Source organism: Rhea pennata, chromosome 17 (assembly GCF_028389875.1).
Source record: "Rhea pennata isolate bPtePen1 chromosome 17, bPtePen1.pri, whole genome shotgun sequence".
Classification (NCBI taxonomy): Eukaryota; Metazoa; Chordata; class Aves; order Rheiformes; family Rheidae; genus Rhea; species Rhea pennata.
This window is the reverse complement of record NC_084679.1, coordinates 1936836-1964468: the sequence shown is the minus strand read 5'-3', so window position 1 is coordinate 1964468 and position 27633 is coordinate 1936836. Positions and strand designations below refer to the sequence as shown.

At 40.4% G+C, this 27633-nt stretch overlaps 1 protein-coding gene across 1 annotated transcript; it reads left to right on the top strand.

Moving 5' to 3' along the window:
• Positions 1-2181: 2181 nt before the first annotated feature.
• Positions 2182-27633, top strand: MYO1H (myosin IH). The gene is made up of 32 exons (XM_062590343.1): positions 2182-2334; positions 3492-3607; positions 4785-4983; positions 6054-6134; positions 6606-6785; positions 7644-7742; positions 8069-8182; positions 8627-8698; positions 9662-9781; positions 10148-10215; positions 10941-11046; positions 11718-11798; positions 13286-13377; positions 14729-14823; positions 15429-15475; positions 16068-16148; positions 16619-16724; positions 16965-17082; positions 17474-17587; positions 18578-18654; positions 19248-19316; positions 19999-20083; positions 20667-20826; positions 21722-21805; positions 22274-22367; positions 23139-23194; positions 23729-23864; positions 24834-24901; positions 25311-25408; positions 26448-26547; positions 27143-27200; positions 27494-27633. The coding sequence occupies exons 1-32, from the start codon at positions 2209-2211 to the stop codon at positions 27631-27633; spliced, it is 3240 nt and encodes a 1079-aa protein (XP_062446327.1). The 5' UTR covers positions 2182-2208.

Genomic DNA, 27633 nt, shown 5'->3' with positions numbered 1-27633 from the left:
ATGGCTGTTCTTTATATTAGTAGTATTTGTGTTTTTCTGAATCTTTCATGTTGCAGCCAGGCACCAGCCTCTGTTTTAAAAAGGGGTCTGCAGTTAAATTCAAAGTTGCCTCTTACCTGGTAAGACATACTTTGAAAACTCGTCCAACAACCCTGGCTTCTAAGCTTGATCACTTTTAATCCGGATCCTGGATCCTTTTTTAATCAGGATCACTTTGTCCTGTTTTATTGCAATCTGAACATGATAATTTGAGGCAGCAGAGATAAGTGATGACAGTAACATTATGCAGTAGCTCAAAAATGCAGAATGCTACTTCCAACGGACTTGGAATTAATAAGACAGCTAGCTGAAGTTAGTGAATATAGAAGGCAAGAAAAAGTAGGAAGTTAGTGTGGGTATAGCTGTTTGTTCTGATTTGGTTTTTTAAACTATACTTTAAATATTATGTGGTTAGAACCCCTTCTCTTCTGAATATTATTGTAATGTTACTGCTGAATATAAATGTGCACAGCTCAGATTGCTCAGTGAAATAAACTGATCTGAAGAACAAACTGTACTAAAATTTGGATTAACATATTAAAATTCCTATTTGAGAGCTAATTATTCTGAGCTTCCCTAAATGATTTATTTTGGTCATAGAGTGCTATGAGGCTGGGTTGTTTGCTTTTCATTTTAGCAAAATTCTGCTTCTAAATCCAGCAAGACTTAGTGTCCAAAGTGGTGGTGTTTTCAGCTGTTACTACACAGACTCTTCTCAAAAGCCCACTTACAAAGTCAGTCTGCCAAATTTTATTGTACACGTTTTACACTGTGCCTGTTTGCAGTTTGCAAAACTTCTGCTGAAAAAGAAAAATGCAGTGTGGCACTGGCCACCACTGTCCTTTTAATGCTTGTTCCAAATCTTACACACGACATTCTTGAGCAGTGGAGCAGTAAAATGTGAAAACCCAATGTCATAAAGGGCAGTATGGGAATAGCAAAGATGCTAGGCTTATGCACATCCCCAAATCTAAAGAACGGCTGTATACATTCAGCTGATGATCACTTAGACAGTTTCTCTCGTCTAATTTGCAAAGTCCAGGAACTGATAAAAGGTAAGTTGCTCAAAATATATTGCCTTCATTCCTGTCATAAGGAAAGTATTTTATGCATTAGAATAAGAAGTCTTCTCTTAACCAGGTAATCTTTGTTTACTACTACTACTACTAATAATAATACACCATGATGCAGTTATTACTATAGAATAAAGAATATCTTGTTTGCCTCTCTGCTAGCATGAAATTATCAGCTTGATTTACTTCAATAGTTAACATGCAGTTAACATAGCCTGTGAAACATGAGCTTGATCTTCAACAGTGAGAAATATTTTCAACGTAAAGTCAACTTGCATGATAGAGTCAGGAGTGGAGCACACAAAGAAATTATGATATTTTGTCAGTGACTTCCTTTTTGTAACCTTCAGCCTTTTGAGAAAGGCAGTAAAGGTGTAACTATCATACCAAATCGCTATTTACTTGCAGTTCTATCAAACAGATGGAATAGCATCTCAATGCACGGATCTCTTGCTGGTGTGCAGAGACATCTGCTGCCCAGATCTGAAAGTCAGCTTTGATCTGCTTGTGAATGGCATTAATAATAATGAAACAGTCTTATTCAGCATAGTATTTTTTTTCTTTTCCCAAAAGATCAAGTCAAATGCAGCTTTATGTGGAGACTCTCCATTTTCCTAATTATATCTGTGTTAAGTAGTTGCAGATGTTATTAACAACCTGCCTGGTATCTTCCACTGTTACCTGTCAACTTTGTATGTGAAATTGCTTTGTCTAAATTGAGTTACTAGACTATCTGAGATCATAACTGGATCGTCAGAGCTAGATTCATTTAAAACGGTTGTTCTAATATCCCAGACTACCTAGAAATTTTAGTCTTTCTTTCTGTTGTAGTAATGAGCCTCACACTTCTTGATTGTAAAGCTAGAGTGCAAACTTGCATGGTGTGAAACTCCCATCTTTGGGAGAGTTGTTGATAACAACTTGGATAACTGTCTTTTGGGAGTAATCTGCAAATTTGATTTGGCCTTGAGCAGTGAGGAAGGAAGTCACTTAACTGACCCTAAAGGTCACTATCAGCTCTCTCCTAATGCTGTGAACTCTTCATATAATCTTTGTATTGTAGAAAGAAGAAGTGGAAGATAACACTGACACAAACATGGAAGGGGCTCTGATAGCCCGAGACAGAGTTGGGGTGCAGGACTTCGTGCTTCTGGATTCTCACACCAGTGAGACTGCCTTCCTGAACAATCTTCGCAAACGATATCAAGAGAACCTCATCTATGTAAGTCTGCATGTTTTAACATTAGTGCTGATCTTATGAATTCATATAGCCTGTTGTAAATTAAATGTCTCTTAAGTGTAGCCTTGCTAGTCAATCTAAGAAGAGCTGTAGATACATATATTGGAATTGTTGCACATCTAGGTGGGACATAAGGTAATGCTGCAGAGGCAGGAAGAATATTGATACAAAGAATAAATCTACTTCCCAGCATGCTTTGAGACAATAAACCTTCTTTAGGTGTTTGCAGTACCAAGCAGAGTGGTTATTCCATAGTAGTGTGTCTGGTTTAGCTAATGAAAATAACAGTCTCAACTTGTTCTGAGTTTCCTTACAAAGATCCAAATTATATGCATTAGATAGTAAAGGAATGGGAAAATGAAACACCATGTTTGAAAGCAAAGCAGAACTGAATGTTATACCTGACCTCTCAGAAGTGCTGAGTACTTCACAGGGTAACCTGAGAAGCCTTCACAGCCATCTTCACTTTCTCAACAGCCCTAAAGTTATATATTAATTTACAGCAGTAGCTGAGGAGGAGGCAGAGGGGAGACAGGGACAGGACAACAACTTCCAAACATGTTTTGTAATTAAGGACTGATATTCGCATGACACTAATGGAAGGCATTAAAGGAGAGTGGTGAAGGTAGAACAGGGCTACTTTGACATGCTGAAATTGTATACAAATTATGGAAAGGGTGATTTATGTCCTAAAATGTGTTATTTGATCACCTTTCACAGTCAGCAAGGAATTTTCTATGTTGAACATCTGTTTATGGAATAGGGTATCCTGTTTAGCTTTCCTTGAGAGTATTAGGTATTGATCATTTCCAAAGACTTAGTATAACAGAGCTGGTGTAGTTAATGCATGATTATATTCATTTTAATCCAAGCAGGGGAAAAAAAATCCCATAAGCATCATGAGATATCAAGACCTTTTAATTAAAAATGTGAGGCTCTAAGCTTGCGTTCATTATTTGACTCCGCTCTTAAATGGGTAAGTTTTGAAAGAAGTTTAGCATTGGCTTTGGGGCTTGGGAATAGTGAAGCTTGTAGATTTTTCATAACAAGTTCTATGCCGTCTTTCCTGGTTGTTTTAGGTTGTTCTGACGTACTTTACTCGATTTTCAGGAGCTGTTTGTTATTCTTTCTCCCTGTAGACATATATTGGTACCCTTCTTGTATCTGTCAACCCTTACAAAGAGCTGGATATCTACACAATGACACAGATGCAGCTTTATCGAGGGGTAAACTTTTTTGAACTGCCACCACATCTGTAAGTAGAACCCTTTGACAAGCTAAGACTTGCCTCTTACACTTCTTTGGTAGAACGGAAAGAATAGCACATTCACCTCAGAAGTGGTGCAAAAGCAAATCATTCAGAATTTTGAGCAATTTAGTTACCATGAGGTAAGGGCACATGTATTTAAACATGAAGATAGCTCATTAATTGACACTTTAGAGATACTCAAGTTCATTTTTCATTATAAATTAATATCCTGAATTGTCTCTGTAATGTCATGCGTTAGCAACAAGGATGTGTGTCCAGAGTCCCTACGATTGGTGAATGCTGATATTTCTATCTTTCTGTAGGTAGGGAGGTATTTGTGTCTCTCTTGCTGCTTATCGTGAGAATGAAAGGGGATCAAAGGATTACAGAGGTGATGTCAGGAAGTTGTAGCTGAAGAGACTCTGAGAGATGGTCTTGAAGTTACTATCCCGACAGGGGCTTCTTACTGTAGGTGGTCTATTTTGGCCACTGCCTGATTGTGTGCATGTGCAAGTCCGGTATCTTTTCTCTGAGTTGTCCAAAACCAAAGTTGTCTTGCCCTGCCCTCTGAGGCCCTGTGTCAGTGCAGGCAACGAAAAGATAAGCATGGTGCTCATGAGCTGCCTCCGCTTGGACTTTCCGGGAGGGGAAGAAGTACAGACTTTGGAATTCTGAGCCAGAATTTCAGCTTTTGGTGGCAGGAGGTTGTTGTGTTCTTGTGGGGTGTGTTTGGAGGTATTTGTTTTGGTTTGATTCCCTGCCCTATTGGCATATTTGGTGAAGGCTCTGTTATTGATTAACTTTGTATCTGTATTTTTATGCAGAAGTTGAGATTTTCCTTGCGAAGAAATCAAAACTGACTTGTCTACTTCAGAGGAGGGAATCCCTGCTGTGTGTAGACAATATTCATCAGAAATATGTGTGGCCCATAAATCCTATAGCAAGAGTGGAGAAAGAACAAGCTTTTTCTGCCCCTGAAATACAAACTGAGTTTTTACTGTGAGACCTTGAGCTGCAGACTTTTGTTCTGAGCACTACTTTCTTGTCATGTCCAGTGCCTGTAATGTTAGTTAGCCAAGGAGTCTGTACTTCTGAAAAACCTGCAGGCTTTTGATGCTCAGCTTCCTGTCACCATTTCTAATGTGTAATTCTCATCTGAATATTTCTTGTGATTCTTGTGCAGATATGCCATAGCTGACAATGCCTACCGGGTAATGTGCAGTGAATACAACAATCATTTCATCCTTATCTCTGGGGAGAGTGGAGCTGGTAAAACAGAAGCTTCAAAGAAGATCTTGCAGTATTATGCAGTAACTTGTCCAACTACAGAACAGCTGCAAATAGTCCGTGATCGTCTGCTACTTTCCAATCCTGTTCTGGAGGTAAACAAATAAGTTCACAATGCAGAAGTGTGGGCATCTGTGATGTATGTGTATACCCTCGCACTCGCAGATGGCCTCCGGTTTTACATTGTTTTGTGCTTGCAGGGAACAGAAATTCAGCCTCTTTGTAGCACAACCTCTGACAGAGTTCTTAGGTTTTAATGTCACTGTTCAGGAATTCAAACTTGTTTTTCTACTGGTGGGTTTTATGCTATGTCTTCAATAGTATTAAATAGTTCCTCCCTTCCCATAAGACAAATGCTATATAAACAGGACATAGTTAGCAAGTTCCACTAAAGAAATAGGAAATGACAGAGATCACTTAATATAAGTCTGAGTGTACAAATTACTAAGACCTCTTTGAGCACCTGTGCCTGTCCCATTACAAGCTTAATGTGTAATAAGGTGAGCAGCTGAAATGCTGCTGAAGGCAGTTATTGTTGAAATCCTGCCCTGAGTGGTCAGAGCTCTCTGGCTGGGAAGAGGAAGCTGGCATAGACTGACCTGCCAATATTTGTTCTTAGGCTGGTCCTCTACGCTCATGTATCTTATACTGGTTGACTGAAATGTTCCTTATCAAGAGTGACAATAACTTAATGTAAGCCCTTGATACATACATGTACTCCAAGAACCAGCAGGCAAAGACATCTGAAAGTACAGAATGTGTGGCATGTGAGTGGATGGAAACCATCAGTGGAATATATGGGTAGAGCTTTAGAAAGGCAATTTAGTGAATGGAGCAGAAATATCAAAGTGCAGTTTCACAGGTTTCAAGGCTAATGAGCAAGGTAGCTGAAACTTGAGAGTACCAGAAATCCGTACACCAATACCAATTCCTCCTGGCTTCAGTTACAGAAGATACAAAGAAGAGCTATAATGGGTGTAGCTGAATTCCAGATTAAAGCTAGAGAAATATACAGTAGTTTATAGTTCTTTAATCCCACTAGATTCAGTACTAGGACTCAGCTGATGCAGCAAATCTTTGTTACTAGAACTTTGTCCTGTCTTCTCAGTAAAATGAGGTTCTCAGTAAAAATGAGAAGTGACTTGATTTATCTATTTATCCATAGGCTTTTGGAAATGCAAAAACTCTGCGTAATGACAACTCAAGTAGATTTGGGAAATATATGGATATCCAATTTGATTTTAAGGTGAGAACAAACTTAATGGACCAATATTAGAACAAACTGTATCGGTGAACCTCTTGGACGCTTACAAGGCAGCATAAGATTTATTAATTAAGGGTTCCCAACATTGCAGATTTCTGACCTCATTTTTACAGGTCTCGCATTCTTTGAGCGAGGTGGCTAGTTATGTATCTTGAAAGCTTTCAGTATTACTGGCAACACAGCCTGTACTCAGTGGAAAGCTAATATGGATTGCTGTAAAGCACAAGTTATATTAGAAAGACAGCAAACTCCTTAGATACAGCATGTACTGCTGTTGGAAACTTTTAAACAAAGAAAAAGCAGATATGCTGATAAGCAGATATGTCAGATATGCAGATGACAACAGATACACTCTTCCTGACACTGTGCCTTGTGATGACTGTTTCTCCATACTTAGGAACAAGAATGTTACTTATATTTTTTGGTGTTGATCTGGTTAGTTTATTTTCCTAGGGAGCTCCAGTAGGAGGGCACATCCTCAGTTACCTAATTGAGAAATCTCGAGTTGTCCATCAAAACCATGGAGAGAGGAATTTCCATATTTTCTACCAGTTACTGGAGGGTGGAGACAAGGATCTTCTTTGCTGGCTTGGGCTGGAGCGTAACCCCCAGAAGTACTCTTATCTCATACAGGTTAGTGAGAATTTGTCTCTGTCTCTGCATTTTTACATCTGGAACCGTAGGATCTGAAAATGCAGTTTTCTTCACTTGTTAAGACTATGCACTGGTGAACTGCTAGGAGAGAACCCTCTGTGCATCCTATTATAGCACAACTTGTAGACAGATTCTTTGCAAAGATGTTTGCTGTAGGATTGTTGTACACCATTCTAGCCCGGTTATTTTTGTAGCAGTAACTGTTCAAGCTGTGATGGTCTAAGAATGCAAGTGATAAACAGCTTATAAAGGATAATATCTTTCACTGGATCCACTGATATACCTGTGGGGTTAGAAACAAGCTTTTGGCCAACATGGCCCAGTGACAGTCATCAGAATAAAAAAAAATAACTTTTTTATGACAACAAGTTATGTTTTGAGTAAAGGCACCTGTTCTATGGGTCCTCTGGTATAAAATGACTTTCTCAGGACTTAGGCTTTCATTCATATTGTACAGGTTCATAAAATGCAGTATGTTGTTCATAGTAGTGTTGTTGGAGTTTCTTCCTTGGTGAAGAAGACTATTTGGGCAAAAGATACTACAAACACAGTAGCTTATTTTAAGCCCAAGCTCTTCACAGATCTTAGCTATGTTATAGTAATCACTGTCTAGACTCCATATTTCAAGTAACTATTGTGGAAAGATGTGATCAAATGAGCCACATTGTAGATTAGCAAAACTGAAACAGATTGCTATAGCTTAACAGTTCCAAGCTGCATCTACACAAGCTGAGAAAATTGGAGGAGAAAGCATTATGCCTAGGCCAGACTATGCTTGTTGATGATACAATTGCTTTACCAGTGAATTGTACTAATTATCTTTCTTTTACTGTATAGGGTCGATGTGCCAAAGTGTTTTCTATTAATGACAAGAATGACTGGAAAATAGTTCGCAAAGCTTTTTCTATCATTGACTTCACTGAAAAAGATATAGAGGTATACACAATAAAGAGCCTACTAAAGGGGATTTAAATAAGGAAAGCACTGCTGTTTCTCTCTAAAAGTGATGGAAGCATCCTTGCTTGGGAGAAGTGTTAAGAATGGAATTACACAGCCTTTTTTGGGAGGTGGGGAACAGGTGGCTGAAGAGCTCTATTGCTTGATACAGCGTGATGACATTTGATGGTAGCATGTCTCTGAAACAGTTGTCTAACTCGCTTCCTTCAGCCTAGCCCTGCTTTATCAGTATGAACAGCGAAGATCAGTACCATTCCACAGAGCTGTAGGAAACCGTTTTTTAATGGTTCATCTCTTGTTATTAGCATCTCCTTGGAATTGTTGCCAGTGTCCTGCACTTTGGGAACATTCAGTTTGAAGAAGATAGCAATGGACATGCCATTATTCGCAACGGCACTCAGATCAAATGGATCTCAAAGGTATCTCTCTCCTCTCAGATAGTGTCAGTATTACAGGTGCTACTAAGAAAGCCTTAATCCTGCTGTTTCTTTGTCTTCTAAGGGGGGAAAGAAAATCTGTTCCTAGAAGCAGAATAACTGCTGTATAAATATCCATTCTTGATATAAATTATCTTGAATTGTAGGGCCCCTTTTTTCCATAGCCCAGATTGAGAGAACACTTGGATGAGCATCAGCATCTCTCTGAAATGTTTTTGCCTGCTGCCATGCAATGATGAGCACAACTGTAATCTACCAACGCTGTTACCTTCCAGAAATGAATGGGAATGGATAATGGGGGGTTTATGCCTTCACAGAAAGTGTTTTTAATTCATAGGAAAACCGTTTCCTTGCCACACCACACTACTTAATTAAGCAGGAGACCACAGATTGTATTTTGAGTACAAGTATCTCTTTTTTCTGCAGCTACTGGGTGTGCACTTGTCAATTCTGCAGGAAGCTCTCACCCATCGGAAGATTGAAGCCAGATCTGAAGAGGTATTGACTGGATCAGTGTAACTGCAGCCAGCTGGAAGTCAGCCTCATCTAGTGTTAGTGACAGATGAGGAGCTCTGTTCTTAATTGTCACAGTAAAACCAGATCACTCTGAGTGTCTTTCTCCTCATCCGTATTACCTTCCTTTGTTAGTCTGATACTTTAAACTAAAAATATATTCCCATTATTAGAGTTTTTATTAATGAATAAGGTGGTAATCTCATATTTTAAAAGTCAGGTAGCCATGTGTTTGAGCCAAATAATTTCCTTTTGTTTAGTCCCTAGAGTTCTTCCTCAGAAACTGGGCTGCATAAACAGAGGAAAGCACTGGTATAAACTATTTTTTGAGCATTTTGTAATAAGATTAAAAGAAAAGGAAGAAATCAAAGGAAGTCAGAGGAATTCTCCCTTCTTTCCTAAATTTGGTAGTCTCCAATCAATCCTGCTAGCACGTGACTGCCTTTCTATCTTGCCTTTGTACGTTGTCTGGAGGGTCATATACACTGGTGAAAGTTTCCTCAAATTACAGGATAAAAGATGTTAATACTTTAGGGCAAACATTAATTCCTATTATTTGATTGGTGATTTCTTATCCCACAAAGGATGGGATATAAAGTAATCTGTGAAGTTCTGGAAAAGAATGGACTAAGAACTAATCTCTGACCCAGTCAAAACTGCTTTATATGGACAGTTGAGTGGGAGGTGTTCACAGCTGTTATGTGTTAGGACCAAGTGCAAACTTTCCTAGTGGAACAGAAACTATCTAAAGCTGGAGATATACCAGACTGCAATAACGCTGATGCTAAATAAGGTTGTAGATAGTTACAGTTCAAATAGGCTGAACACTGTGCTGTAGAATACAGTGATTGCCTGTTCTCCACTCCGGAACTGTGAACTGTATTTGCAGAAATTGACTCTGATCAGCTGTGTTATTTCCCACATTTGACATGCCTTAATTTCTTCTAGGTCCTAAGCCCACTGAATGTGGACCTGGCATTCTATGCTCGGGATGCAGTAGCAAAGGCGATTTATGGGCGGACTTTCACTTGGCTAGTCAACAAAATCAATGGCTCTCTAGCCAACAAGGTTGGTTTCTTGTCTCATGTCCTGTGTACTTCTAACACACAGAGTAGTCTTTCTAGAATGAGGCCTGGCAGTGTTCATCGCCAGATATCTTAAACACTTGGTAGTTGATGCAGGGGCATTCCAGAGCACCGAGTTGAAAAACTGCGTCTAGCTAGGTATGGAATGTGGGAGATGTGTTAAATAGCCTGGGCAATACATTGCGTGCTTGAATATGTTTACTGTATTGGCACATGACATGAAGCACATTGTCAAAAGAAGGACAATTAAGAGATTAAATTTTAAAATGAAGAAAATGATATCAAATATACAGGGAAGGAGCATCACCTGAAGCAGCAGCTCACTAAGGAAAAATGGTATCTTTGACAGGATTCAACACGGAAAACTGTTATTGGTCTCCTGGATATCTATGGGTTTGAAGTACTGGACACAAACAGGTAATGGCTTCTGGGGCTGGGGTAATCTGTCTTCATGCTGGTGTGCGTGTGTCCTGAAGTAGCACGTGGTTCCTTGAGCTTAGTCTTACCCCAGCAAGACAAGCTACAGGTGAATGCATAATCTGAAATGCACCCAATTAGCTCAGCTCTGTGATGAAAGCTTTAGCTCAGATTGCTTGCCTGGATTTGAGCTATCAATACAACAAAACTTTGAAAGCCACAAACACATAGAAAATAGCTTTCTTTGGTCAAGCACAGTTCAGTCAGTCTTGAGGATTTCAGGCCACCAATGTGGAGTATTGCAGAAATGCCAGCTATAACTTCAGCTGCCAAAGTTGTTGGTGTTTCTGACCTCAGTGAGCTCTCCTATATCTGGTCCAACGTCCTGGGAAGGTGCTGGCGCTTCAGGATTATAGCACAGTAAAGATTCATGTGTAGCAGAGAAGGAGATTGTCCTGACCGTGGTGGGGTTTTATTTGTTTTGATTTGTTTTTTTTCCCAGAGCACTCTGATCTGGTTACAGTTTTAAGGGGTGGATAGGGAAAAGGAAGTGGATTCTTTTTAAAAAAAAAAAATCCTATAACTCTCTTTGTAAAACATCAGGGGGGTTAATCTGTATAGAAGTGGTCTGTTTGATTGGAAAAAAGCAGGTGGTGTGTAGGAGAAGGAATAAAACTATGCCCATGAAGTAAGTGGAGTAATACTCATTTAACCGTTTTGTGAAGCTTTGAGCAGTTCTGCATTAATTACTGTAATGAGAAGCTTCAGCAGCTGTTGATTGAGATGACCTTGAAAGCAGAGCAGGAGGAATACGAGCTGGAAGGAATAGAGGTAATTTATTATTCCCTTTTTCTTTTTGAACAGTCATTAAACTGAATGCTGTTGATCATTGATGAAAATGACAACTTGTTTTTTATTTGCTCTGTTCCCTTCTGCCCATGTGTAAAACTATCTTCTGTGTATATTTATATTCTCATTTTAAAGACTACTTCCTTTGTGAATCTGTTCTGCTTCAGTATACCTTGAACTCCTTCTACCCTGCAACCCTTTCATTCCAAATCTGGGTAGTTCATCTTTGCATTATTAATGTGGGAAGTACAAGATCACCGTGGAACTTACTTTGTAACCCTTTTTCTCCAGTGTAGTTTAGCCTGGATTTAATTTACACTATCTAAGAAAAGAACAGGACATTCCCCAAAGCTCAGAAGGTCAGCAGTAAAAATGTCCCTGTAGAAATAAGAGATCTATAGTGCAAAAGACACTGAAGGATTGAGTGCACTAGTATAGGGAATAAGGGAATGGTCTGGGCTGCTGAAAGGGAGGAAACTGTGTGGTCAGGTGATAATTCACTACGCTGTCATCTTTCTTCCAGCAGCCTAGATAGTACCAGTTCCCTACACTAATCTTCAGTAGAACCAGAGAATCTAGCTCCAAAGAACTGAAAAACTGCACAGAAAAAGATCATCTCTAAAATTGTTCTTCCTTTTTCTTCCTAATTTCAGTGGGAACCAATTCCGTATTTTAACAACAAGATCATCTGTGACTTGGTTGAGCAGAAATATAAAGGAATAATCTCCATTCTGGTAAGAGCGGAGTTTGTGCTATTTATAATTTACTGCCTATGCCTTATTGTGCATATCTCACAATTGTATATATTTTTTTTCCCTCTAATTATGTGAGGAGTCTGCATTATTCAGATTGTAAACAAACAGACCTTGAAAGCAAAGACCCAGAAGATTAGGGCAGAAAACTTGCTTGCTAATGTGTTATGGATTTTGGAGAAAGCGTACTGCTTACTAGGAGATTTAGACCATTCTCCTCACTTTTTGCCTAGAGACAAACTGAGGCAGTAGTGGACAGAAGTGAGGTGCCCAAAGCTACCTAGCTGGCCATAGCCAGTACCAGGGATGGGACCCAAGTCTTCTGAGTACTGTACACAGCCTTCCTGACGGCCTGTGTTGCATTAGAGGACTGCAGAACACCAGGAATACTTCTTAGCTATGGCTTTTCTGTGACATCTGAAGCCAGATATCCTGGCTCTTATAAAGATGAAAGAAGACAGCTCAACACACTTGTTTGCTTACGTGACTTGCTGGGCTTGATATCTACTGACTCAGAAGCTTTCAGCTAGGAAAAAGAAACCCGAGAGCTGCCTACCTCCTGAGCTACTGATCTTACCCTTGTGTCCTTGCTCTTTAGATGCAGACAAGTGCTTCTAAGCCACTGGTCTAAAGGAGACCCTCTTTGTGCCTTCATAGGGAGGGGAGGAGAAATAGGAGAGGCTGAATGCAGCTCTCCAGGTCCTTCTCTAAGGAGACTGTTCTGCAGTGCAGAGTAATCCTTTTTGCTCTGATTAAATATGCACAGGGAGACTAAGCACAAAAGCTAATTACAACGATACATTTGAGAATGCAAACTCTAATTAGTAAGAAATCTAGTATGCTTCCTGTAGAAATTTGTAACCAAACTCAAAATTAAACTTTGCCTTGCCACTACCACTAACTTGCTGACAAAGAGGAGAATTTTCATCGCCTCAATACAGAAGACAAAGGACACTAAGCCAGAGAGGGTGTTACTAAAGCTTAGCTTTAGTATCATATTACAATGACTGTTCTTTCAGGCAAAGCTTTTCTACATATAGAATATTTGTGGGAGCAGTAGGAGTTGTTTCCTGAGTTAGAAGAGAGTATTCTGTAAGCAGAATCTAACTGTGGTACACAGAGTCCTTTAGGTCCTTCTGGATTTTAGTGTCCAATAAGTCTTTCTTTCACACGGTCATTTTTGCTTAAATGGACTGTAAGGAATAAAGGATGAGGCAGAGCATTGCTGATTTGGGGGGGGGGAAGATTGACTAAATTTGATTTAACTTGGCAGTTTTACTTGAAACAGAAAAACAAATTTCTGAATTTAACAAGGAAATTGCTTGTATAAAGTGGAGCTCATTTCAAATAATAACAATGGTCTTTGGTTTTGTGTAACAATATTATACTAAATATTAATAAAGAGGAGAGCTGGCTGTTATTTGCAGGTTGTTCAGAACATAATTTTGATCTGCTATTTGCTGTTTCAGGATGAAGAATGTTTACGGCCTGGTGAAGCAACCGATTTGAGCTTCTTGGAAAAGCTGGAGGAGAAAGTAGGAGATCATGCCCACTTCGTGACGTATGCACTTATGCTCTGTATCCTACCACAAAGAAACTCTTCCCAAAGACTTCCCCAATACTGTTATTGGGAGGGAGCACTTTTTCTTAACACTAAAGAAAATCAAGATGAGCAACCTGTGTACCACTGTAATGAGCTACCTTGGTAGAGTATGATTTGGGGTATTATAGGAGGGGGAATTTTTGTCTTTTTACCAGTGGGTAGATGATCTTTGAGTCTGGTTTCATTCTACACTTGTGTCCTGTATAAAAATTAGGGATTAATCCTGTGAATCATAGGTGACCTTGGACCCAGTGACTGCAGCGAAAGTTGAATATACTGTGGAGAGGAGCTAAGGGCCTAGGCTGTGAGGTGTACATAAGTATCTTTCTAGAGTCCCACTTGATAGGTGTGAGGAGTAGGGATTAGGGAAGAAATATGCTCTTACTAGAATCTCCCAAACATGTGGCATTGTAGTAAATGTTTGATTTATGGTATTTGTGGATTCAGTTCTAGTGAATTCTAGGTTATTCTGGCAGTTCTTAACAGAAGCCTAATAAAAAAACTGACTAGTCGTCAGTTCAGAGTCAAGCTACTGAATTTACTGTTAACAATACACTGTGTTTCTAGATCTCTGAAGTTCATTACAATTAAAGGAAAAATGTGTAGCCAAATTCCTTGTCACCACAGTGTGTCTTATTACAATTCTCTTTGATTAAAAACTTTAAATAGGAGTGCTAGAGCTACTTGCTTATACAGGATCTGTATTTCTCAATATACTTGGAAGGAAATTTTAATATACTGCTGTATTACTGTGATACACAACTCTGTGGATTACACAGCTGAAACTTAAACTGTGAAGTTAACTCCTCTCCCCACCTTCTCTCCTGTCTCCTCCAGGATCCCTTGCATTCTAAAACTCTTCTATTACGGAAAACTTCCATTTTTGTTCTGGGGCAAAAGATCTCAAGCAATCCTTCTCTCCTGGTTTCAGTTTTAAATTAAGGAAGCTGGTGATATTTTTAGCATGTATGAGATGAGAATATATTTAAATGAATGTTATAAAAGGAAGTCTTAATACCTTCAGAATGAGTGATCATTTCCAAACAACAATGGATAGATCATAAATATTTTTATTTCTGTGGTAATAGATGACTCCTGTTCTTTAGCACTGACTTCTGCTTTTAGTTGTTCAGAATGGACATGTGGATAATTTTCTGATTATGGGCCATAACTGTATAGTCAGAGCCATGTTGGCAGAAGTTTATTTAAAATCTATTCCTATCTGTCCTACAGCTGCTTTTTGTGTAAGTGAATTTCTACAAGCTGAAGAAATCTGTTTGCCATTTTTTCTTCTTGTTTCTTTCTGCAGTCGCAAACTTGCAGATCAGAAAACACGGAAATCAATTGACTGGGTGGATTTCCGTCTCCTTCACTATGCAGGAGAAGTCACTTATTGTGCTGTCGGTGAGTGTGAACAGAATGTCAGTCTAGAAGTTATTTGAATTCAAATCGAGCATTTAAACCAATGTGGGAAATCCTAACCTGATATGAAAATGAATTATAAAACACCTGCCTTTTAAAGGTACTCTTACTCAATAGTCTAAAATGTGAATACAGTGTGAACTCCCAGGATCTACGTTTTCAGAAGGAAAATTTAGATACATTAATGTTCTCTTGCTGCAGAATCTTGATGTTTTTGCAGGATTGATACTTATATGTACTGAGCTGTGGATACATAAATTTGAAGTGCGTTGGCTTGACTCTGCTCCTAGAGCAACGAGGCTGCCACTGAATTGAGTTAGACTCAAGAAAATATCTGTTCTTCAAGTTTTGTTTGATAATGGCTACAGGAAATGGTGATATCTCATTAGGTCAATAAATGAAGTTCATCATCATGTTCTAACCATATCCACTGAGAGCCAGAATGGGCTGTGGGTAGGGTTGCAGACCTGCTAATGTGTTAAGGTTCGTGATGTAGAAGTAGACTGGAGATTTCCTCTTTAAGCTTCTGAAACTTCTGTGTTAGAGAGTTTGGCCTGCATGAAGAGCTGAATTTGTTTTCCTTTCAGGATTTCTTGAGAAGAATAATGATCTCCTATACAGAAACCTGAAAGAGGTGAGAACAAAAAAGGGATGCTGTTCTTGTAAACTGTCTTTCTTGGGGCAGAGATGTTTTGCAGATTGTGTACTTTATGTTCCTGTTTGCCACAGAGGTAGATTTCCCATTAGCTGTGTTCTTTAGGTATTTACATGGAGCCATCTAGATCTGAGAGGATTATCCTTGGCTGAAATCAAAACCAATGAAAAGGCTGTTACTGAATATCTGTAAGACAGAGATATGGCAACTACATGGTTTAGTCGTAGACTGGGCTGGATCTGGGCTAATGAAATTAAGAGGACTTGGATGTAGGAAGTTAGGCTTGTTCTGGCCTTAAATTCTGTAGATCAGTCTTTAATACAGAATTCATTGTCCCTCTAAGAGAGATGCACAACATCTAGCAATGATGCCATGCATGTGAAAGAAGTCAAAACGGATGACTGGTTTGCTAAACTTCTAGTTTAGATTTTTATTACTCTTATCGGAGAAATTCAAGCAATAATCTCTAGTGCTGAGCAACCTTACAGCTGTGCTGTTTCAGCTTAGATGCTTTGCAGTTAGGAATATCATGCGTGCTAAATGTGGCAGCTTTTCATTTATCCTGTTTCAGGTGCTGTGCAACTCTAAAAATGTCATCATTAGAGACTGCTTTTTACTATCAGAACTAGACAACAGGAGGAGGCCAGAAACAGTAAGTTTCATCTTTAGTCTTAACTTTAAATATAAATTTAACTTCCTGACACATGATTTAACCTCCATTCCTGTCCTCAGTCCAGAAGTCAGTGGAATTTTTTGCTGGTGTTACACCCCTGCTAGCTTGCTGAATAGTTATATTGCTTAGACAGGAGCTAGCAATGTGACACATCTTAATGTTATTAATGTATCATTCCAAAAAGAGCTCTATGCATAGCATCCAGCAGTTTTTAGTTTCTGAAGGAAACCTTGCATGTCCAGCTGCTTGGCAGGGGTTCAGATATTCCAGGTAAGCACCCTGTCTGGATAACTTAGTTAGCTGTGCTTCTAGTACTCTTTGTAGTAATAATGCATAGATCAGCCTTTAACTTACTCTAAGATTAGAGTCTAAGACTGGTGCAGTGAATGAGTTGATTTCAATGTAGTGGTTGATTCCAAAGCTAAGAGAGGTTGTCAATGTCTTTTTAGGTTGCAACTCAATTCAAAAACAGCCTTACAAGTCTAATAGAAATACTGATGTCCAAGGAGCCGTCTTATGTTCGATGCATTAAACCTAATGAAAACAAGGAGCCTGGTAAGGCATTGGGCTGAATGCACGGTTGAGATAAAGGAATGAAGGAAGAGAGATCTTAGTTTAGCTGTAGCTTGGTACAGCAGAGAAAAACCTATTTTTTGGTTAAGCTAGCAGCCAAGAGGTCACCTTGGGTGATCATGTATTTAATTCCTGTCTCCTGTTTTCAGTCCCAGCATGTGGAACAGTGCGTGAGCTTTTACTGATAGTATTTACCAGTGACTGTGTGTGTGCTTGCTGCAGGGAAGTTTGATGATTACCTGATCCGACATCAGGTAAAGTACCTGGGACTGATGGAGCACTTGAGGGTGAGACGAGCTGGCTTTGCATACCGGCGGAAGTATGAACTCTTCTTGCAAAGGTAAATGCAGCTGTTCTACCCTCTAGCCAATAGGAACCTGCCCTCTCTGATCCCTTTCACGGTGCTCCCATGAGGACTACAGAGCAAGGATTTTTTTAAATGTCAAGTTCCAGTAATCTGAGATGTGTAGATATCTGCAGATGTGTGGTTCCCCCCCCCCCCGCCCAGCCCCCATTTCAAAACATGTAATCTCCAAAGGTTTTTTTGGCTTCATTATTTTTGTAGGTGTGTTGTAGGTGGTTTTTTTTTTGTTTTGTTTTGTTTTTCTTTTCTGTATCCATTTCAATCTGCTTTGACATCATCTACCTTAAATAAAGCAGGAATGCTTTGTGAGAGGAGGGCATCCCTCAAACCTGAACTGGTTTGTGTTGCTGTCTTGCTGATCTTTTAGGTATAAGTCCCTGTGTCCAGCAACCTGGCCACACTGGCGTGGGCCAGCAGCTGAGGGTGTGGAGAAGCTCATAAAGCATATTGGTTACAAGCCTGAGGAATACAAATTAGGAAGGTAAGCTTCCTTTCTCTGACTTTGATCTCTACTTGTCAGCTACATAGTGCATGCTGTGTTTGGTAGTCTGTTCTGTCCCTGAATGCAGGCCACCATGGCCTACTTTCCTGGCAGCTGCAGGATGCAACTGTGTGGACAGACCCGTTAAGCTTGGCTCCTGTTTGACCATATGAACTGGAGAGATCTGCCTGGGTCTGGAAATCTTGCAACTTCTAATTAGTGACTTTTTTAAAACAAGCAAAGTAGACTAATTCCGAAAGCATACAAGGCACAGAGCAAGGGTATAAATACTATCTATATCTATATGCATGAATTTCCTGTTTACTCACTCCTTTGTATCTCCATGGAAGTTTGAATCTAGCCTACTTACTTCTGTCTCTTGTTTAGGAGAGGTTGGCTGCTTTGCTTCAATTCCAGGTCTTCCTACATCCCTGTCCTGTACATGCTTGGCCAGTCGGAGGCAACTTGTCTGTCTTAGGCCTGGGAACTTTTCTAATGCTTTACAACCACTAAGGAACCACAACCTTGTTCTTTTCCCTCCAGACAAGACATTGGCCGGTCGGGGTTCTTCTGCATAACCTGTGGTCAGCAGAATCTGTGAATTAATTAGCTATAATTCTAGCTAATAAAAGGAAGCTCATTTTAGCTGGGTTGCAGTTGTTTATCCTGAGCACCACAACTCCTCAGAAACTTGCAAGAATCCCAGTGTTGAAAATTACATGTCATATATAAGCAGAGCTCTCCATGCTACTCCATCTAAGGCCATTGGGATTTTGCACAGTAACTGTTCCTGCTTTGTTTCCTTCCTTCTCCCTGCTGCCCTTTAGAAAAAGGGCTTGACAGAATGTGCAAGCTAGGTGAATGAAGAGAAGTAGTTACGAAAAGAGATATTAACTTCTCAGTACTACAACTAGTTGGAGCACTTACCATTTCAGCTGCTCTAACTGTGCTGGCTCACTATCAATAAGCTGTTCACGGTTTCTTTTTCAGAACCAAAATATTCATTCGTTTCCCAAAGACTCTGTTCGCTACTGAAGATGCGTTTGAATTCAGAAAGCATCTGCTAGGTATGGTTTCAGTTCTGTTTATCATACAGACTAAAAAGCAGAGCCTAACTGAACTATGTTGTGGATTCTGGGCTCCAGATTCATGTAACAGATGCACCGTGCTGAGAGCTGAGGCTGCTAGTCTGCATAGCCGTAGAGAGTCCCAGGAAACTTGCTGTGTTAGTCTCTTCTCAAGGTGGGGAAAATCACTAGCTACATTACTCGAGTTCTGGATACATCACTCCTTTAGAGCTCCTCATTGTTTCACCCCCTTGGTCATACTAGTAACATTGTGCAAGTCCAGATGCAGTAAGTACTTTTCATGCAGGATTGAGATAGCACCTGTCTTGTAAACTGGGCATCCTGGTGTTACCTTTTTGTACCTACTTGAAATGCATAGTGCAGATTAAGGGCATATTTTCTTATTAGGGTTATTTATGTTCCTGTTTCACTGGTTTTGGCACCTTAGTTCTGTATGCAGTGATTGTGCAGGACCCTCCATGGCAGTGACTGGCACCTGGTGTCTTAAGGAACTTCTCACTATGAGTTTAGGAGCAGAGCTCCTAAATACTCTGATCCTGTAGATATAAGCAATGTCTCTGCTTTTTTTCCAGTTTCAAGACTACAGGCCAAATATAAAGGATGCCTTGGGAAGAGAGAGTACCAGAAGAAGAGAGAAGCAGGTACAGGCCTTGAAATCAAGGGCTCTGTTCTTAGGGATAATTTTTCCAGTCAGAGTTGCAGCTTTGGGAGGTCATGAATCCACTTTGCTGCAGACAGCATTTTCAGCTTCTGCACAGGGCTGTGAATGTTAGGTTCAGATGCAGATCATAGCAGTATGAAGAACACTCCAAGAACTCTCCTTACTCCACTCCTTACACCATGTATTCCTGTTGGCCTCTCTTCAGAACTGCAGCCAGTTCTGTGGGGCAGCAGCACCCTCTGCTGTGCATATGGGAATATTTTAAGATACTTGTTTGTTTATTTTTTTCTTCGTATGTTTTAAGAGCTTCCCTAGCAAGCTAGGGAAATAAAACTGCCTGATCACAAATAGAGAGGCTGTTATATAATACTGCCGGTTAAAAGACTGGCCTCCTAGGATAGGCTGCTTGCTGTATATAGGATCACTGGGAACCTCAATGGCAACAAGGTTGGGCACTGCCATGAGGTTGAGCTCTACAATACAGGTTGTGCTGGATCAGCCAGTTACCATGGAGAACAAAATGTTCTCAGCTTCTTACTGTAAAGAATAGCCGATGAGAAAAGCTGCTAAAAAGCTAGTTATAATTTCTGCTCTGTGAATTCACAAGATACCGCGACATAGGACCTCTAATACTAATACAAGGACCTGATTAATTCTTGCAGCTATCAAGCTGGAGGCTTGCTGGCGAGGGGCACTGGCACGGAAAGAGGCCAAGAGGAGGACATGGGCTGTTCAGATAATCAGGAAGTAAATATCACTGTATGGTGGTTGTGGGGAGGGTCACAGCATGGTGACTGTCTCTGGACAGCAAGCCCAGAGTACTGACAGTACGGTGAATCAAAATCACTGTTTTCATGCCTGTTTCTAAGCTACTGTTGTAGTTAGAGGATGGTTGCTAGATGGGTTTGATCAGAAATGCCTGTCACCTATTCATGATTTTCCTGACCTGCTTGTGCAAGTTTCCGTTACTCTAGTAGTTCAGTGGTATATCCCAGAGGATCTCCAAACCGATCATTGCAAGCTTGTCCGGTCTCCTTATACATGATCTTCCCTCTCCACTCCCTTAAGCCCACTGCTGGAATACTGCTTCAGAAATGGATCTGATCTTCCTTTTAAACTCTAAATCATTGTATTTTGATCAATGGAACTTGGAAATTTTTATTAATGTTTAACATATTGCAAAGCTTAAGATTTCATTACTGTAATACAGGTGACTGTACCCAAGTGTCAGTGATCTGTTAGTGTGTTGCCTGCCTTTTATGATTTCCCTTTCATTTTCTTTGATTTCTGAACATAGCATGTAAGTTCTGTTTGGGGATATTTTCTGTAGATTCATAAATGGCTTCATCAATCGAAAAAACCCTCTTTGCCCAGAGAACGTTGAATTTGTACGGCTTGTGCAGTATACCTACTTTATGAAGCTCAGGGACCATGTTCCAAAAAATGTCTTGGATAAGAGCTGGCTTCAGCCTCCTTCTATCCTAGAAGAGGTGAGTTTCGTTGCAGGTTTGGTGAGCCGTGAAGATAGCTTCTGTTATACTTCATGAATGAAAGAGCAGTGATGTACTGGGTTGTCCTCTGTTCAGACATGAGTGCAGATCCTTTGAAAGACCCAAGATCATTTGTATGGGCAAGGGGAGGAAGGGAGTGGGAGGAATGTCACTGTCACTTAAGTTCCTAAAGAGGGAGCTTAACGCTTTGTTTTTGGCAACAGGAATGAAGGTGCAGCATCACAAAAAGTGAACAAATTAGCTTGGTTAAATACAAAATCCTACAACTTTTTAAACTTGCAGTTCAGATGATAGAAACTTGTAGCCTTTCATCTTATGTCTGGGCTTTGGCAGGACAGGCATCCTCAGTGCACAAGCTGGACAAACTTAAGTTGTTCCCGGCAGAACTTTCATTTAGGAAAAGCTGCCGACACTTGTTACCGTCCCTTTGATCCTGCTCTTAGACAAGATCAAGAATAGAAAAATCATTCCCACACTGTCTGTAGCCACTGCTCAGATGATCAAGTGGGTAGAGGAAAATGAAAAGCCAAACCTGAAGGTAATATGAAGAACAATGCTAACGGCATGCTACCTACTCTGTGCTATCGGCTCACATGCTGGTGACAGATGCTGTTTGCTGCTTTCAGTAACTCCAGTAATAATTCAGCTGCTTGGTGTCCTGCCATTCAGCTGTTATGTAGGCACTAACAGAAAGCTATTCTGTAGGTGGGGTTCTAGGCTGCAAGAGCTGAAATGTACTGTCCTGTCAAATGACTACTGGATTTCTGAGTAGATGTTAACACATGTTTGTCTGTTGCAAGCTATTTTTAGGGCTGCAGCAGAAGCTGTTTGCCCCAATTTTTTTTATTTATTTATTTATTTTTTTTTTTGCCAGACATCTCAGATGCTACAGAAAATCTGTATTAGGAACCTAGTAAGAAAATACTGTCGAGGAGTTACTGCTGAGAAGAAAGTACAGGTAACTAATATGTGGAATGTTTAACATGCAAGTTAAAACATACTGTGTGCCTCTTATGTGTTCTTCAGTGAATTATCTGAAACACAAACACTTTTAATAGGCCACTGCTCCTTACACTGAACAAACACTTCTAAGGCTTGAGTCCGTTGTTCTCATTTCAATGGCACTTGAAGTGTGCAGTGCAGTTCTACAGTGAGCAGGTCTCAATCTTATGGCATTATAATTGCATCTCATGTAAATAGAATAGATCCATAAATAAGAAAGGATCTGCAAGACTATTTGCCCCTACTATCTCCCTGTGTGCTGTAGTACGGGAATAAACTAAAGATGAAGAAATGTGGCATGAGTCAGTCAGGTATTGCATGAGTCAATGGATAATGTTGTCTAGCAATGATGCCTGCATTTTAACTGCTGATGTTATTAATGGAGAAACCGTCAGATGGTAAAGGGCGTCCCTTCTTAAAACAGTTGCAGCAAAAAGTTGTAGCAAGTGCCATTTTCAGAGGGAAAAAGGAGGGCTACCTGCAGAGCATAAACCAGCCTTTCATGGATACCCGACTAAGTGAGTATACAAACTTCCTGAAGAATGTGGTCCTTGTTCCAGAAAATTCTGTCTGATAAAATAGATTCAGTTTCCAAGAGGAACCCCTATCTGTCAGAGGCAGCCGCTCCTGCTGGATTCAGCCCATACCATTGAAATTCCATTGCCCTGTTGTGTTTAGTGGTCATTGCCATTCAATCTGCTAGACTTCGGTCACAAGCTGGAGGTAGCTGGAATCCCTCTTGGGACAGAGAGCCATAAACCTGGGTGAAATCCCACATGGGCTGGGTGTGATCTGGGACCCATCTTCACCATGCTGACTGGAGCAGTGACGCTGAGCTAAAGCATTGTAGTGCTACGTTGCTAGCTGTAGGGGATCCAATCCCAAGGATTACAGCTATTGGGGAAGGATGAATTTTGGGAATCTGTACTGTCAGCGTTAAGCACATAGAAAGTATGAGAAGAGAGTCCTAATGGCACATTGCAAGGGGGAAAGAAGGCTCTTGAAGTTCTGGTAGAGTGCAAGGACAGTGGGTGGTGGGTGAAAGTCTGGTTTCACTATTGGAAAAATCAACTAACTCATGCTGCAATTTACTTTCAGGCAGAAAAATCACTGAGACAGGTTTAGGAGGAGCTGGATATGAACACTCAATTTAGAAGGGAGAGTACTGGACTAATGAGACACAGATTAACAAGATTAGGACAACTAATGTAACTGTTTAGCTTTTTGTGGCAGGGTGTGAACAATCCATTGCCTACGCTCAGTTTGTGTCTTTCTGGTTTGTTTCTCAGAAGAGAATGACATAAACCCCAAAGTATTGCAGCTAATCCATGGTGAGAAGATCAAGGTAAGTAAAGAAAACTGGAATTTAGCAGCCTGTCGGAAGGCGCTGGTGCTCCTGAACCAGCTGTGTTCCAGAGTCCTGGCAGCTGGCCACAGAGATGTAGAGCGAGTCTTGATGCGTGCAGCAGTCTGGAAGCCATTGCCAGGTGGCAGGGCAGAGAGCTGAGTAGCAGTGTAGTAGCAATTAATGTCTTTGCTTTTAAATTGGAGACAGGTCTCAAAATACACTGAGACAAAAAGATTATTTTAAATCTTTAATAACAGCTTAACAAGCATCATTCCTGATTGAACTACAATGGGTAGTAAAAGTGCAGGTGTGTGCACTGCACTTCCCGTGATTATGGCATAGAAGGTACAGGCAAACCGTATTCTCCGAATATGATTCTAAGAAATGAGATTATAAGCAGGTAGTGGCAATGGCCACTATAAGCTGTAGATAGCAGCTTCGCAGAGCAGTGTTGCTTGCTTTTTCCTGAACTTCCTTCAGTGCAGAGTCCTGCTATAGGGAGAAATTCTAACACTAACTTGTTGTTTTCAGTACGTGACCCCCGTGGTAAAATATGACAGGAATGGCTTCAAAGCACGAGAACGGCTACTGGTTCTGACCCAGGCATCAGCTTATGTGGTAGAAATGGCCAAGATCAAGCAAAAAATAGACTATGCCACTTTGAAAGGTAATGGTGCAAGTCACTGTGGGATTTTCCTTTCCTTTCCTTGATGGTGAAAAGACAAACTTCTGAAACTTGGTCTTTCAAAGACCCTCGAAGCAGTGTTCTACCTGACAGCATTCTTTCCTGTGGGCTGGCTGAAGGGCCTGCAGATCAGCATGCAGTCTCTTAAAATATTTAAGATCAGGAGGACATAGTACCTTGAAATACTTAAGAGTATGAGGACTTCTTTTTATGCTGAAATGGGGGCCCTTTTTCTTAGGTATTGTTTTAATCCTGCAACTAGACCTAACTATAGTCCAGGGTTAGAATCTGCACTTTATCCCTCCTCCTTTACTGTAACAATATACTGCTGTGTTTTAGAGCAGAGTACATTTTTATAGATACACAGCCTTATCTGAAAAGTAAGTACCAAGTCTTGTTTCATTCTGTTCATAAGTATTCAGCAGTAATGGGTCTTAGTCTATCATCTTTGCACTCTTACGGTCACTTTTTGCTTGAATTAGGGAAATAGATTTGTTCACTAGAATCAAATGGTGGTTGGGGAGGGACAGGGAAACTTTTTCAGTGGGAATAGAAATTTCACATGAGAAGAACACTGGTTATGCTGGTTTCATGGATGCAGAGATGATAAGGAAAGGTCTGGGCCAAACATTTAGTGAATCATGTTTAAATGCAAATGTGTTTTGGGTAAATGGTTGACAGTTTAGAGAGATCTACAGAATCAGTAGTAGTAAAACTTTGCAGTAAAACTTTGCTAATTCTTTGAAGGCATCTAAGCTGTGTAATATGTTTCCTTCACACGTACAAATGTATAGAGTTACTCTTCAGGAATACGAGTTCCTTCTACAAACAGGACAGAGCCTGAGTCACTGCCATTGCAAGAAGAGTGCCCTCCTTAACTGAGTAGATGCTGATCATGTTGTATAACTGCCTTTGGTTGTTTTTCCGCTAACTCTTGTGCTTCTTTTGAAGGCATTTCTACCAGCAATCTGAGTGATGGAATGGTAGTCATTCATGTTCCTGAGGACAACAAACAGAAGGTAGAAAGTTGAAATATAGCTATCTGTGTGCTTGTGGTTAGAAACAAGGTCTTGTAGCTGACAGTTTTAATATTTTCCTATGAAATACTCAGATATGCCATTACTGATGTTTACTAATACTGAAGATCTGTTAGTCCTTTAAATTCTTGTTGCCTCATTATAAAAGCTTTCACTTTCTTTGTTAGAAGGAAAGTTGCTATAAATCCTAAATCCTAAATAGCCCTAGGAAAGACTTTTTTTTTTTTTTTTAACAAATTGAACTTGCATATGATCATTTGTAATTGATATTGGTCATTTCTGTACAACAGTCACTACTGTAGCATTAGAAAGGAGCTTCCCCAAATGAAGAATTGTTGACTAGCTTACTGGTATAACACCAGATGACTTTATGTCTCTTTCTTGTTTCCAGGGAGATGTGATACTTCAATGTGAGCATATCTTTGAAACAGTCACTAAGCTTTGCATGCTGGCCAATAAGCAAAATCTTGTTAAAGTTGTGCAGGGAAGGTAAGAAATGATGTATAATGGATAGAATTGTGCATGCTCTATCTTGAGTAAGAATCTGCTTTGAAGACTTCTAGGTCTGGACTGATTGGGTCAAAGCTATTTATGTCTCAGCAGTAGACATTGCCCTGTAAGCTGATTAGAGAGCTGTTGCACTAGCACAGCTGTTCTGGTGATTTCTTTTCATTGGCATGGGGGAAAACAAGGTGGGACACCCTGGAAGATAATATATTAAAAATCATTACAACCCATTACCAATTCTAACAAAGCTTGCTTCTGTGATGGTTGTGATTGCATGTAGTTAGGTGTGCAGCTCTGAGAATTGCCCATGATCTATCTACTGAAAAACAAAGTTGTTACTAGGGGGCTGTACTTTGAAAATGCTTCCCCCCGCCTGCTGTTGTAACATTACAAGCAGATCCATTGGATCTGACTGTACCCACCAATCTGCTTATGTGACCTGTGCATGAGGTTTGTGGGACTAATGGTTTTACAACAGGTCTCATCAGAACCAGCTATGAGAAAAGCCTGGTGGGCTAAGCCTGCAGGTCATTTCAGGAAAAACGCTCCTCCCCTTAGATTCAAAAGGTCCTAAAGCGTGACTGCTGAATGCAGGAACCTTCTTAGCCACACTACCAAGCTAATGACAGGTGGATGCGGTCTGTCTCTTAAATCTATACATAAATTGAAACTGTCATATGAAACCTGTGCTTCTGTTCCAGCTTTTCTCTCTGGCCTTTGCATTTCAATTGTAATTAGATTCTGTGTATTCAGTAGTTTTCTCCAGGCCAGATCTGCTTATCTTCTAAAGCTTAATTGCACCGGGAAAGATTCTAATGCCCAGACCAGGCAGGCATGCTCCATTCATCAAATCCTTCTGGGTTGTGTGGTATAATGCAATTGTTTAGGAAATTTACCTAAGCTGGAGGGTTCTCATCTTCTCATCTAACAAGATTTGCTAAGGGAACAGAAATAAAGGGGGCTTAGAATAAAGCCTATTGTGAGGAAAGAATCTAATGAGTAATTCTCTGTGTACATGCAGTCTTCAGTTTCGTGTTGGCTCTGGGAAGGAGGGGACGATGATTTTCACAGTTGGGCAGGAACCTCAGATCTTTAAAGCCAAAGATGGACAACTAACAGTGGTAAGGCTTCATCTAAATACTGCACTTTCTCCTCTGATGCTCAGCCCTTGTAGAGAGCACAGCTAATTTTGTCTTGCAAGTGCCTGTTGTATAAGCTCCTCAGAAAAAGGCCTCAATTCCTCTTTCAGAGAGCAGAGATGTGCACAACAAAACTACCCAGTCAGCATCTGACCTACATAAGATAATGCATAATAGATGGTAATCATCCTGTGAGGAGTCACAGCTACTCACCTTGCTTGTGAATTTCCACTCCTCCTTACTCTGCCAAGCTAGCGTAGGAGAGGAAGTAAGAATATCTCCTGGCTTGTTAATTTGGAGAATTCAGTCTAAGCCTGAATTCAACGTGCTCCTGCAGACTTAGTCTCCTCTCTCTACCTCTTGCTGCTTCCCATAGCCAAACTGTATCTGAAATTTGTTGTGGAGTGTGTGTGGGGGAAGCAGTTCTTGTAAACCAAGGTCTGAGAAGGATCTGTCTGCTCTAGGGGCAGCCTCAGCAGTACTACTACTGAGGAGAGAATGAATTCTGACTCCGTTATGTTGCTGCAGTAAATGGGCTAGAGTGGAGCTTTTTTTCCTGTTCTTGCTCATTGTTCAGGCAGGGAGACATGTTAAAACTGAGAACCCTGCCTCTACCAGCTCCTGGCTGCAAGGCAGTAAGCAAGTGTGGATGGAGAGAAAAAAAAAGACATAAATCTTTAATGTTGCTTCAGAGGTGACCCTAGCATGTTTGTTAGTTATCTAAAGCTCCAAGGAAAAATTAGGTACCAAAGTGCAATACCGCTCAGGGCACTGGTTAGCTCTCTCCATCCCCCAGAGAAGAAAAGTTGGTCGCTTTATGTGCCAATAGTTAAATAGAAACAACACAACCCCTTTTTACCACACACAGGGAACCTGGAAGACATAATATTTGTACAGAAATTAATGACTCCTTCCTTTTCCATCCTAGGTGTCAACCCAGATAAAGGCTTGATGAGAAACAGGAACTGTTCCTGGTCCCTGTCTTGGCTAGGAACAGAAAGGAGCCTGCAGGATGAGATCAGCACCCACCTCTCCACTGGAACCTTTGATGCCATAGGGCTGCTGTGA